At 45.2% G+C, this 13,897-nt stretch overlaps 1 protein-coding gene across 1 annotated transcript in view; it reads left to right on the forward strand.

Annotated features, from left to right (window-relative positions):
- Bcr (BCR activator of RhoGEF and GTPase) overlaps positions 1–13,897 on the forward strand; it is a 140,791-nt gene that overhangs the window by 60,534 nt on the left and 66,360 nt on the right. Inside the window, exon 2 of the mRNA XM_069994414.1 lies at positions 11,674–11,855. Within this exon, the coding sequence (XP_069850515.1) occupies positions 11,674–11,855 (182 nt within the window). The remainder of the gene's footprint in view (positions 1–11,673; positions 11,856–13,897) is intronic.

Raw genomic sequence — 13,897 nt, forward strand, 5'->3', positions numbered from 1 at the left:
GGACATGCTCCAAGGCCCTCTGTGTCAGACCTTCTGACTGTATGCTATAGGTGGTATGTTAATGAAGTCTTCTCCAGTGCTTCTGGGGACATGGGGCCAGCTTTTTCTCCTCTTTTTTATTGTTACTGTAAAGGTGATATATAGAGAACATATGAATTTTGAATGGATACAGTCTATATAGCAAACATCTCATAGTATCTCCACAAAATGGATGGGCCTAGTTAATGAGAGCTGACACTCTGGGGCTGGCTGGTGGGCATGGCAGGCAGAGAGCCCTGGCTGGTCATCCCAGCTCTGAGGCCCTCCCAATAACACCATGATGTACACCAGCCTGCCCAAGTACCCCCTGGGTACTTTCTTCCCTGGAGAACTGGTTTTTTATGACATGTTCCTTGAGCCTCTGGCATTCTGTTTCAGGTGACTCAGTATCTCACTGTTGTCTCCTCTTTACATCCTCACTATACCCTGTAGCACCATCACATGACATGGCAAAGCAGCTTCAGGAGCTGAGGGAGGTCTGCCCTGCCTACTCCTGTGACCTTTTTAGAAGAGGCTCATCCATTAGGAGCAAGGTGGTATTCTGAAATCCAGTAGTCCAAATAGACCAGTCCAGCATTGTGAATGCCCCAGACTTTCCTGGTGATAGATCCTACCCTGTAGCCATGAGCAGAGCAGGGTCAAGGCAAAAATAGGGCAACACACATGGGTTGCTGAGATACAAAGCACTTAATATGAGGAGAGTTTGTGTGGACTGAGCCAAAACCCAGGCATGAACATGTCTGGGCTTCCTTCCCAAGGGCCAATGCAGGTCCTCACACCTGCTCTGTGCCAGATGCTGACCTGAGAGAGAGTGGCAGTATCCACTGCTCTCCTTTGTAGGGGGCTGTCTATGTCTCCTTTGGGGAGAGAAGCTGAGATTGAGAGCCTTTTAAGCCATAGAATTGGGTCCAGTTTGTGAGGAGCAGAAATATCCTCCTTCTCTCTAGGCTTGTCTGAAAAGCCAGAATTATGTTCAGTGCCTTTGATAATACTCAGGGCCAACCCTCCAGAGGTAGGAGATTGGTATGGAGGCCAATATGTTAAACCTCCTAGAGGTTTTCTGGCCCAGAGCTAGTGTCAGATACCTGCAAGAGTCTGATAGCACACTTCTCCTTGCTCACACATTCTGTAGGGAAGGGCCTCTTCTTGGTCTGTTTCCATCTGACATCTGGTGGCACAATGTCTCCTTTAGTGTAGTGATGTGATGATATACCTCCTACTTCTTGGAGCTGTCTCTAGGAAGACTTGCTCTGCCTAGAATGGTGCTTTTGCATTTTTGGGTTTTTTTCCTCCTTCCTTTTTTTCTTTCTTTCACTTTTCTCTTTTGTTTTAGGCTAATCTGGAACTCACTGTGTAGTCCAGGCTAGCCTCTATCCTGCCTCAGCCTCCCAAGTGCTGGGTTTTTAGGCATGTGCCACCACCACATCGAGCTTCAGAAGGTGCTTTTTGGAATGAGACATAGACTGGCCTCATCAGGACCTGCTGATCCAGCAGGTGGCTAAGTTGGAGTCCTGAGTAAGTGTCTAGCAACTCTGCCATTGGGGGCAGTCCAGGCCTGCAAATCTCTTTTCTAGTGGAAGCAGGCCAGGAACTTGGCCTGCTGCCCCAGCCTGGCTGACCAAGGAATGACAGGTGGGGCCCAGAATCATAATAACTGGGATTATCACCATGGGTGGTAATTCCCACATGACAGTTTCAAGTTTCAAGTCAAGAGCCAAGTCCTTTGTTCCTCTTGCATCTGGACAAAGAGATCCTTACTGAGTTCTCTGGATTGTCCCTTAGCCTTTTGCAGAGACATTGTGCACAAATGGAGGTCTTTGACCTACAGAATCCAGATGTTCCAAGAGTGAGAAGAACTCCTGATTCTTAATGCAGAAGAGAAATCTGGAAACAATTGACATTTGGAAGAAGGAAGAGCAGCAGCCTTTGCCATGCATGAGCCAGTGGGCATTGAAGTCGGAGCTGGCCTTTTTAAGTGGCTAGGTAGATTAGATCACTGAGCTTGGGTCACCTTTTGACCCACAGCCACCTTAGACCCAACAAGTGTTGCTATATTTTTATTGTAGTCTGAGTATGTCCTTCAAAGACCCATTGTGTTAGAAGCTTGACCTCTAATACGGTGATATTGTGTAGTGGTAAGACCCTATAGGGTTAGGTCAGTGGGAGAGCTGCCCTGGGGAAGAGTTAAGGTAGTTCTCATGGGATGCAGGTAGAGCCAAAGAAAAGGTTATTATAAAGGAGGCAGTCTGACCCCTTCTTTTTTTTTTGACCCCTCCTCTTTCTGGCCCCTCTAAAATGATGCCATATGCCTAATGTGGTAGTCATATGGGCTCACGTCAGAGCCAAAACTATGCTGTTTGGGCCTTCAATCTCCAAAACTATGAGCCAAACAACCTTTTCTTTATAAAGTGCTTGGCCTCAGTTGTTTTCATTGCAGCAACAGAAAATGGATTCATAGGAGTGTTATGGATCCTGCCACCTTTTCTGAGTGGAACCTTTGGCCTTACGAAGAAGTAAAAGAACAACACTACATACTCTAGGAGTAAGGCAAAAGGGGATCATGTGCTTTTCTGGAGAGGAGCCAGAGAGTGGTGATAAATATCACAGGTTGGACCACATGAGTAGCCAAGGCTTCCAGTAATTATGATAAGTGATGCTTCTGCTTCTAGACAACGCTTCCTCCCTCTGGCAGGGGAGTGGCGGCCTACATGTCACCCCCTAGGATGTAGGTGGAGAGTGTCATTATCCCCATTTCATTGGTGGGAACACTGAGAGATGAAACAAACCTCTGTAGAGGCCCATCATCCCCATAATCCTGATTTATTTGTTGTCTCTTTTTTAGAGAGATGTCCCAAAGGCTGGGCAGTTAAAAACTAGGAACAGAAGGAATTATATTTCCTCTAACAAATACCTGTTTAAGTCAAGAATGGGGGAGAGTTTCTAAGCACATAATTTATGTACACAATATATTTTCCTGGAAAAATTCCATTTACCTTAGACTTTGAAACCCTGCCACCTCCTGATCTGTTCCTTGGCTTTGTTTGACATCTGTCCACATCTGTACACCTTATAGCAAAGTATGGAACACGATCCTCCCCCAACACCCTGGTTCATCCCCAGGATGACAGGCATTGTGGATCCAGCTTGTCACCACATTCATTGAACCTCCAGGAGGTACCCTTGGCCAGGAGACAGATCTGCATGGATCCCCACTTTGAGATCTAACTGTGGGGCCCAGGACATGTTGCTTACACTATATGTGGACAGCTTGTGGGTAAGTGGGACTAGCTAGCTGGAGTTCTGTTCCTATGAGCAGGTGGGTAATTGAGAAGTAGCTCCCCTCTACTGCTCTCTGATCTCCATAGTGACTTTGTGCTTGGTCTGTTAGGGCTGTGTAATAAAGAACCACAGCTGTGTGGCTGACATAATAGAAGTTTATGGTCTCATGCTGGAGAGGTAGAGGCCTGGGATGGAGGGTTGGTTCCTCTTGGAGCTGTGAGGGAAAATCTGTTTCTTGGCTTGTAGGTAAATGGCTGTCTTCATTAGTTTCATGATGTCATTCCTGTCTGTTTACCTCCATACAGCTCCCTGTCTTAAGCCACTTCATACTGGGTTAGGGCCCTCATTCTAATTTGGGAAAAACCCTTTTTTTCAGATAAGTACAGCAGGAAGGACTTCAAAATGTGAATTGTGGGGGGGGGGGGGAGAGAACAATTGAACCCCATGACACTGTAGCTCCTTTTTCATATTTCCTTCTTTCCCATCTCCCCTTTATCTTCCTCGATTTCCCCCTCTTCCCTCTTCGCTGTTCCCTCCTCCCCCTTCTCATACAAGGGTTTAAACTCAGGGCCTCCAGTTTGCTAGACAGGCATTGTATCACATGAGACACTCTGCCAGCCTTTTGTGTGTGTGTGTGTGTATGTGGGCCTGGGCACTGTCCCTGAGCTCTTCAGCTCAAGGCTAGTGCTCTACCACTTGAGCCACAGCACCACTAGTCTCACATACTTTCCTGCCTGGCTTGCTTTGAAATGTGATCTTCAGATCTTAGCCTTCTGAGTAGCTAGGATTACAGGCGTGAGCCACCAGCGCCCAGCTAAGCCTTTTTTATTTTACTTTTCAAGTAGGTCTCATGTTTTTTGCCTAGGCCAGTCTGATCTGTAATTTTCTTCCTTTATGCTTCTTGCATAGTTGGAATCACAGGTACATGCCAGTTTTCTTCCCCACTCCTCCCTCTTTCTTTCTTTCTTTCTTTCTTTCTTTCTTTCTTTCTTTCTTTCTTTCTTTCTTTCTTTCTTTCTTTCTTTCTTTCTTTCTCTCTTCTCTCTTCTCTCCTCTCCTCTCCTCTCCTCTCCTCTCCTTTCCTTTCCTTTCTCTCCCTGTCCTTTCCTTTGCCTCCCTCCCTCGCTTCTTTCTCTTTCTCTTTCTCTTTCTCTTTCTCTTTCTCTGTCTCTGTCTCTTCTCTTTCTCTTTCCCTTCCTTCCTTCCTTCCTTCCTTCCTTCCTTCCTTCCTTCCTTCCTTCCTTCCTTTCTCTCTTCCTCTCTTCTTTTCTTCCTTTCTTCCTTTTCTCAGTCCTGGGGCTTGAACTCAGGGCCTGGGCACTGTTCCTGAGCTTCTCTTGCTCAAGGCTAGCACTCTACTTCTTGAACCACAGTATCACTTCCAGATTTTTCTGCTTATGTTGTACTGAGGAATCAAACCCAGGGCTTCAGGCAAATACTGTACAACTAAGCTACATTCCCAGCCCATGCCAAGTTATTTCTTATGTGTGCATGTTAAGATGTGCCAGGTACCAGTGACTCATGCCAGTAATCTTAATTACTCTGGAGGCTAAGATCTAAGGATGGCAGTTCGAAGCCAACCCTGGCAGAAACGTCCCTGTGAGACTCTTTATTTCCAGTTAGCCACTCAAAAACTGGAAGTGGCTCTGTGGCTCAAGTGGTAGAGTGCTAGCTAGCCTTGAGTACAAAGAGGCTCAGGGACAGTGCCCAGTCCTGAGTTCAAGCCCCACCACTGACAAAAAAAAAGGGGGGGGGACTTTTACCTTGCTAACTTTTACCTAGGTTAGCCTCTGGCTATGATTTCCCAATCTCTGTCTTCTGAGTAGCTGGGATTACAGTGACTGTACTCAAAATATTGGTTGAATTTCATCTGTATTGAATGTGTACAGACAAATAATACTGTATATGTGACATTTACATTGCATTTATTATCAAAAGTAATCTAGAAATTACTTTAAGTATACAAAAGGATGTGTATGAGTTATATACAAATCCCATGCCATTTTACAAAAAATATTTGAGCATCCTCAGATTTTTGGTAACTTCAGGGTGTCCTAGAACAAATCCCTCAGAGACCAAGAGATGGTTCTTATTGTTCGTGACTGGTTTACTGCACTTAATGTATTGTCAAACCAGGAGTGACAAAAAAAAAAGGGGGGGGGCTGGGCTCAGTGGTAGAGCTCTTGCCTTGCATGCCTGAGGCCCTGGGTTCAATTCCTCAGCACCACATAAGTAAAAAGAAAAAAGCCGGAAGTGGCGCTGTGACCCAAGTGGTAGAGTGCTAGTCTTGAGCTGAAGAGCTGAGGGATGGCGCCCAGGCCCAGAGTTCAGGCCTCACGACTGGACCAAAAAAAAAAAAAAAAAAAGAGGATAGTGCCAAGATGGAGATAGGGAAAGCCCTCCCAGGCTTGCCCAAAAAAGTTTGCCCATATCTGAGCACTAACCTGGGCTTGATTTGATGATCATCAGACTGGAGGACCCCCTCCTTGCCACCTTTTGTGCTTTCTCTTTATAATGAGAATGAGTAGGAAGACAGGACGTGGAGCTGGGCGGTGATCACTGCTCTTAAGTTCTGATCAAGTACTGAAAGTCTTACTACATTTCCTATAGGTCCCCTAAGCCCTCTCTTGTTCTAGACCTTTCTGGTCCCCAGCAGCTCCTAAATCAAGTCCAAATCTTTGCCTGAAAGCTTCTAACTCAGCATTTCAGTGTTCCCAGCTACTGTGATTTGGATCCATAATGTATTTCACATGGAAGCCTGTGTACCAAAGACTTGGGCCTCAGTGTGACACTATTGGAAGGTAGTAGAGGGCATATTGGGAGGTTTTAGATAATTGGAGATGTATCCAAAGGAATTGTGAGATTAAGGTCTCTTTCTCTCCATTTGCTGATCACCATGAGGTGGATAGGCTTTTTCTACCATCTTGCTATGATATACAGTGTTTCCACAGACCAAAAGCAACAAGGCCAAGTGACCACGGACTTAAACATTCAACACTATGAACCAAAATAAACCTTTCCTCTTCATAAGCTGGTTATCTCAGGTACTTTTAACAGTATTGGAAAGCTACCTAAAGGAAAGCAATCTTATAGTATTCGGGGATGACTGGAGGTCCCAAAGCTTTGCTGACCTACAGCCCCTCTGGTTGAAGGTGTTCTTTCTCCCAGGCCTATGTCCTAATAGTGCCTTGAGGGATCTCTCCCAGAAGCTATGTCTTTCCATCCTCTATTCCCTACCACCTGTATCCAGGCCATGGGTTACATTTGTCTTCGTGTCCTGTGGTCAGTATAACAAATCACCACAAACAGCGTGGCTTCTGGATGGATTTGGTTGCCAGAGGAACCAACCCTGTGAATAAAAGGTGGAACGTTCATCCCACCTCTTACCTCCTGCATGAGGATCTGGAGTGTGAGTGGCTCTCCACTGGTCACTGAGTGCAGTGCCAAGAACCTTCTACATCTTGGCCCCTCTATGTATATACCTTGAATATTCCATTTGGCTGTTCCTAAGTGTATCCTTTATAATAATTTGGTAAATGGAAGGAAAAGACTCATCTAAGGACCATGAGCCATTCTATTGAACTACTGATCCTGAGAATGGGTAGGTGTGAACACACACACACACACACACACACACACACACACACACACACACACACACACACACACACACACACACACACACACACACACACACACACACACACACACACACACACACACACACACACACACACACACACACACACACACACACACACACACACACACACACACACAGAGCTTCATACCTATTCAGTCAAATACCTGTGCCCAGACATTTGATTGAAGTCTTATAGGACTGAGCCTTTTTACCTAAGGAGTCTGACACTATCTTAGGTTGTTAGTCTAATAATAGTTAAATTGTATGATACCCGGTTGATGACCAGAGATGACTTCACATACTTCCACGTTTGGTATGTCAGGAGTGGTCTGTGAGAGTGCAAACTCATCTTTTAAATAGGGTCTCACTCACAAGTTATTCACAAATTCCAGGTCAGGATGCAGACAAAGCTTTTGTTTTGTTTTGTTTTGTTTTTTAATGGGGATTGAATCTGGGGCCTCAGCATACCAGGCAACCACTACAGCACTGAGACAATTTTTGTGAGGGGCACTACTCAATTACTACAGCTTGATGCTCACCTTTGTATTCTGTTGTCAAAGAGTGCTTGTGTTTGCCTTTTCCTTGCCTCCTTTAGATCTGGGCTGTGTGGTCATTCCTCAGGAAAATGGCTGCTCTTGCTGGCCCTCATGGTTGCCTTGATGCACATTTCACATTGCTCCTGGGGTTTGGCTGAGTCCCAAGGACTCATACCTGGCATAATACCCAGCAGGTAATTAGATGCACCGTACATCTTGACTGAACAGTAAGTAGGTGCTCAATATGTACATTTGTCTGGGCCTAAATTGCTTGGGCTTTAAGAAATCTTCTGAACCCTGTTGCCATAAAAATTTTAGGTAGAGCTGAGGAACAGTAATTATATTCCTATGGCCAAGGGCTTCTGCCTTTTCCTAGCTGTGGGAGTCCTTCCTACCCTCTGCCCGCTCCCATCCTGATACCAGCCATTCTCAGTCTGAGGCATGGAGCATCAGGTAATCTTTGCCTCCTACATGTCTGGAAGCTTAGGCACAGATAGGTTAACAACATTGTAGGTGCTGATTGGATAAGAGTAGATTTCTTTTCTGCCACACTGGAGTTATATACTCAACTGGTAGAGGAAGATGGCAGCATTTAATGTCAAAAATCACCAGCAAACTGGTGATTCATTGTCGCCAGCCAGCTGAAACCAGATTCCAAGTGGGGTGACAGCTGGTTATGTAGGTCAGTCTACCTCCTCTAAGTAAGCCCAGCAGTGGAAATGCCTTTTCCTCCATATTCACTGTGATGAGGGCTCCCTGGAGAGCAGCAGCATTGCATAGGCCTAAGTGGAGCAGGCTCCTCCTTCCTGATTGCCATTTCCCAGCTGGCTGGGTGTGGTAGTAGAGGGCAGGATGGTACCTGGCCAGCCTCAGGGTTTCTGTGTGGCATATGCTGATTCATTACCATGACCCCTCCTTGCCCAGGCAGGCACTAGGGTTTTCTATTCTCAGGTGCTGGTCTAGTGATGTCGTTGCTGGGGTTGCAGCATGGAGCTGAGAGTTCCCAAGATCTTAGGGTGCTATGGGTGCTTCTCTAAGCACAGGTATTGTTCCTGAGGTAGCTAAATAGATGGTGGATATCTCACTTCAAAGGAATTTTGACCCACTTTATTGAAGAGATAGCTACAGGCTGGCAGAAAGGAGAAAGTGAAAAACTACACAATGCAACACATACTCAGAAAGTGCAGTGACCACTCACTGCCTGTGGCTCTGGCACTAGACAGCACTGATGTCCTTCTGCAGGGGTACCCTGGGCCTTCACAAGAGTTAGACTTTTTTTCCTCACTGTGTTGCCCAGGCTGGACTCAGTAATCTGATTTTTTTGGCTCCCTGAGCATCTGATACTGTCAATGCATGACACCATGCCCAACTTTTTTTTTTTTTAATTTGGATGAAACTCAGCATGAAATTACCTTTTTATTTTTGTGAAAGAATCTTGCAGTATAGTCCTGGGTAGAATCAAAATCACAATTCTCCCATATCAACCTTCTGTGTGCATATGCTCCCTGCCTGGGTCAGAAGTGACTATTCTAAGTGAAGCAATGCAGTGGCTTTTAGTCTAGGCTTTAGTTATTCAAGAACCACCTCAAATTAGTCCCACATTTTCTTCATCACCCAAAAGCAAGTACATATCCATTATTCTCTTTCTGTATTTTTGCATTCACCTATTCTGGATATTTCATATAAATGGGATTATGTGATATGTGGTCCTTTGTGGCTTTTTTGAAGTTCATCCATTTGTGAATGAATGAACTTCTTTCCTTTTTATGGTTCAGTGATAGTCCGTTGTAGGGATATATGAATATTCATTTATCAGGTGTTTGGGCTGTTTGCACCTTCTGGCCATTAAACTGATTCACATTGGTTTGTTTTTTTCCGGTTCTGGAGATCTAATACAGGACCTTGTGCATGCCAGGCAAGTGCTGTACCACATGCAGTACCCCTGGACCCTTGGCTATTATGAATAGTGCTGCTGCGAACAGTCCAGTATGTTTTTGTTTAACACCTGTTTTCAATTCTTTTGGTTATGTATCAAAGGGGGAATTGCTGGGTCATATGATTCATAGCAGGAACATTCTGAAATATCTTCTCTTTGGAATATGTTTAGGAAAGAGATTAAGTAAGGATCACTGAGAGTTACAATTTTTTGTGTGTGGTGCCAGGGATCAAATCTAGGGCTCATACATACCAGGCATGCACTCTTATTGCTAAGCCTCCACATCAGCTCAGGAATTATAATTTTATTCATTTTTAATACAAGTTTAACTTTCTTAATGCCTGTAGTGGGCTCTGTCATCTTTGACTGTTTCTAGTTCTCTATATACTCCTGGTTCTTCAGTATGTTACATACAGATAACTGCCTTTCAGAGCTACCTCCTGGTGATTGTGTCACTGCATGGTCATGGGACTGCTAGTTCCTACCTTACAGACTTAATTTACCTCACTGACTTGTCATCAATATGCCTTAGTGACCACCTCTCAGCCAGTTTCAACTCTTGGAACGTGTACATGCTTGCCTCAAGCCCACCAATTAAAATGCCCCATGGGAAAATTGTTTGAAAAATTCCCTGGACCCATTGACCCATGGGCCTTGCTTTTTCTCATGTGTACTTTCATGCATACCCCCTTTTCATATACATACACATCATTACATCCATGTCCTTGGACCCCAGACTGTGTTCACCCTTAGAATCTGTGAGCAATACTCGTCTTTTTTTTTTTTTTTTGGTCGGTCGTGGGGTTTGAACTCTGGGCCTGGGCGCTGTCCCTGTACTCTTCAGCTCAAGGCAAGCACTCTACCTCGAGCCACAGCACTACTTCCTGTTTTCTAGTGGTTTATTTGAGATCAGAGTCTCATGGGCTTTTCTGCTTGGGCTGGCTTTGAACTATGATCCTCAGATCTCAGCCTCCTGAATAGCTAGGATTACAGACATGAGGCACTGGCGCCCAGTAAGCATTAAAATTTTTATTTCCATCTGAACTACAACAGTTATACAGATGCCTGTTAAGTTCAGTTCAATTAAGCTCTACTTGCCTCATACAGTTAAGTTTTACCTGTTTCTTGCTCTGAGACTCAGTTTTCCTGTCTGAAAAAATGGTGACCTGAAATTTTGTGCCTATGAAGGTGGCTATATGGTTTCACAGAGATGAAAAGTTTGTTTTCTGCTCCATAGGGAAAAACTGGGAGAAAGAGAAGAAGGAGGGGGTGACATTGCCCAAAAAGAAATATATTCTTTTTTTTTAGTTTTATTTTGTTTTAATTTTTAAAACTGTTACTATAAAGGTGTTGTACAGAAGAGTTACATTTGGGATGACATTGTTTAAAAAGAAATGCACTCTTAACCTGCCTTATATAACTGTAACTCCTCTGTACAACACCTTTATAATAACAATTAAAAAATTGAAAGTAATAAGCCAGGTGCTGGTGGCTCACTTCTATAATCCTAGCTACTCAGGAGGCAAGATCTGAGGATCATGGTTCAAAGCTAGCCCTGGCAGGAAAAGTCCGTGAGACTCTTATCTCCAATTAATGACCAGAAAACCAGAAGTGGTGCTATGGCTCAAGTAGAGTGCTCACCTTGAGCTGAAGAGCTCAGGGACAGCGCCCAGACCTAGAGTTCAAGCTCCATGACTGACAACAACAACAACAATAATAATAATATTTGAGTGCACCAAATGCTAGTGGCTCATGCCTGTTACCCTATCTACTGAGGAGGCTGAGATCTGAGGATCGTGGTACAAGACTAGCCTTGGCAGGAAAGTCTGATTCTGTTACCTCCAATTAACCATAAAAGGTTGGAAGTGGAGCTGTGGTTCACGTGGTAGAGTACTAGCCTTGAGCACAAAAAAGCTCAGGGACTATGCCCAGGCCCTGAGTATGAGCAAAATAATAACAAATAATAATATATGGATGCATATAAGCCCAAATGTTTATTTCCTGTTGTGTCACATGCCCCTTCTCAAGGGCAGATGCCCAGTTGTCTAGAGAGTAAGCAGCAAGCAGCTATTGATCCCTCTCTCACTTTCCTGGTCTCTGATTATTGCATTGTGAAGATGATACCAGAGTCCCTGTGAGATGCTTGGTGCTTGCCTGTACAGGTGGCATGTAGGCACTCCTGACACAACCCTCTAGCCCCTCATTGTCTCCTAACACATGCTGTTTCTTTGTACACACAGATGCCTCATTTGGAACGCCTCCTGGGTACAGCTGTGCTGCGGACCGGGTGGAAGAACAGCGCCGGCATCAAGATGGGCTACCCTACATTGATGACTCACCTTCTTCCTCCCCCCATCTAGGAAGTAAGGGCAGGGGCAGCCGGGATGCTTTGGCCTCAGGAGCCTTGGATCCCACCAAAGCGGTGAGTCACCCCACAGAGATACACCAGCCACCTGCCTCCTTGGGCCAGGTGTGAAACAGGGAAGAGTGGTGGTGAGCTTGGCTCTGGGCCAGCCCATGTCATTCGAGAGGCTTCTTGAAAGGTAGCCATTTGCTCAGGGACATGTGGGTAGCCAGGAGATGATAGTTGTCAGTGTTTGGAAGTGTGGGGCAATCACTAAAAATCTTCCTCATCCCAGCATCTGAAATGGGAGACAGCCTACTAAACACATTGTTTAAGGAGATGATGGGGCACTTTAAAAACTGATTGTATGCCAGAGGCAGCCCCCCTCGACTACCACATGGTGGTCTCAGCATGACTTTGAGCTGGTAAGCTCAGCCCCATTACTGTGCTCCAGAAAGTATGCATGCTCCCTTTTTAACAGAAGTGCTGATGATGGCTCCATCTCTTTGATACAGGGTCTTTCCTATGAATTCTCACCTGATCTTCCTCAACAATCCTTCAGAATTATCTATACTGTCTACTCCCTTTTAACAATGTGTAACTGAGGTCCAGAGGTGGCTTCTCCAAACATACATGTCTAGTGAGTAGTGAAACATCCAGTAGATGCTCTGTCACATACTCTGACATTCCTCATAGCTGGCCCCTTCCTTGGCAACATCACCCCACAGTGGTCACAGGCTGGAGAATGCCCTTCCCAGGGCAGTACTGAGCCTGCTCAGCCTAGCATGCTTTATTGTGATGCATGCATGCACACACACACACATGCATGTACATATACCAATGAGCAAAATGAGTATGCCTTTTCTCCTTGCTATAAGGAATCTACATATTTTCACTACAGTTGCTTTTCTTTGGGGCTGCTTCCTATTTATGTTTTGTGATTTCTAATTATGATGGTGTCAGTCCGAAACATGAAGATGAGAGGAAGCTAGTGTTCTAATACCTCTTTGCATGTGCCTCTTCCAGCCTATGTCTAGCGTCACTATCCTACATATTAGGAAATCGATTCAGAGAGGAGTACTTTCCTCAGGGCCACACAACTCTGAGCTGAAGCCTTCCTGCTTCTTTCTAAGGTGCTCCTTTCTTCAACTTCCTTGCCTTTCTCTTCCTCATCCTTCTCTTGCTGCCTCGTGAGCATGGTTTAATACCCATTGCATCCTTTCAATAACTTGAGTCCTGATTTTGGGATGCTCATCGTGGTCCATCCATCATCATCCCTGAGAGGGCTTCATCCAACCAGCCCTGAATGCATCTTCTGTCCTTGAGAAGAAGCTGATCTGATCTCTGTCTGCTCAGGCCTTGTCCAGCTTGGCCTCTTATCTCAGTCAGCTCCTGACATGGATTATGACCCTCGCCTTTTAGCACCTGGTTTAGGGGCTTATCTGTAGAACTCCTCCAGATCCTGTTCCCTGTCCCCTCAAGAGTTAATAGACTACTCACGTCAAACATTTGGCATATAATGCAGAACCAGGTCTGGAATTCCCAATCCTAAGCATTCCACTTGACCCAGAACAGTAAGTGTGAGGAGAGAATTTGATTGGAGAAACTTTACTCAGTTTCCGTCCATAGCCTTCTGGTTAGGTACTCTTCCCAGTGTTTAGGGCCCCAGAGGTAGGTTCCCTTTACTGTCCTGGAGATAGGGATAGCCTTGGCTTTCTGGTTTCTCTGACAGCTATGCAGACTTTCTTCTTTCATTTTCAGTCTTTGGTTTAAAAAAGGCATGGTTTAAAAAAGGCTGGGAAGGTAGCTCAGTGGTAGAGTGCTTGCCTTGCATGCCTGAGGCCCTGAGTTCGATTCCTCAGCACCACATAAGCAAAAAGTAAAAAGCCGGAAGTGGTGCTGTGGCTCAAGTGGTAGAGCACTCGCCTTGAGCTGAAGAGCTGAGGGACAGCGCCCAGGCCCAGAGTTCAGGCCCCACGGCTGGACAAAAATAAAATAAAATAAATAAAAAAGGCATGGTTGGCCTTCCCTGGGGTCCCCAGGAAGAATTCTGAGATCTGAAACACCCTGACCCCAACCAGCATGGGTTGGAGACTTCATCCCTCCCTTTCCCTGCTTCG

The sequence above is a fragment of the Dipodomys merriami genome, unplaced genomic scaffold (assembly GCF_024711535.1).
Source record: "Dipodomys merriami isolate MVZ:Mamm:240054 unplaced genomic scaffold, mDipMer1.0.p SCAF_45, whole genome shotgun sequence".
Classification (NCBI taxonomy): domain Eukaryota; kingdom Metazoa; phylum Chordata; class Mammalia; order Rodentia; family Heteromyidae; genus Dipodomys; species Dipodomys merriami.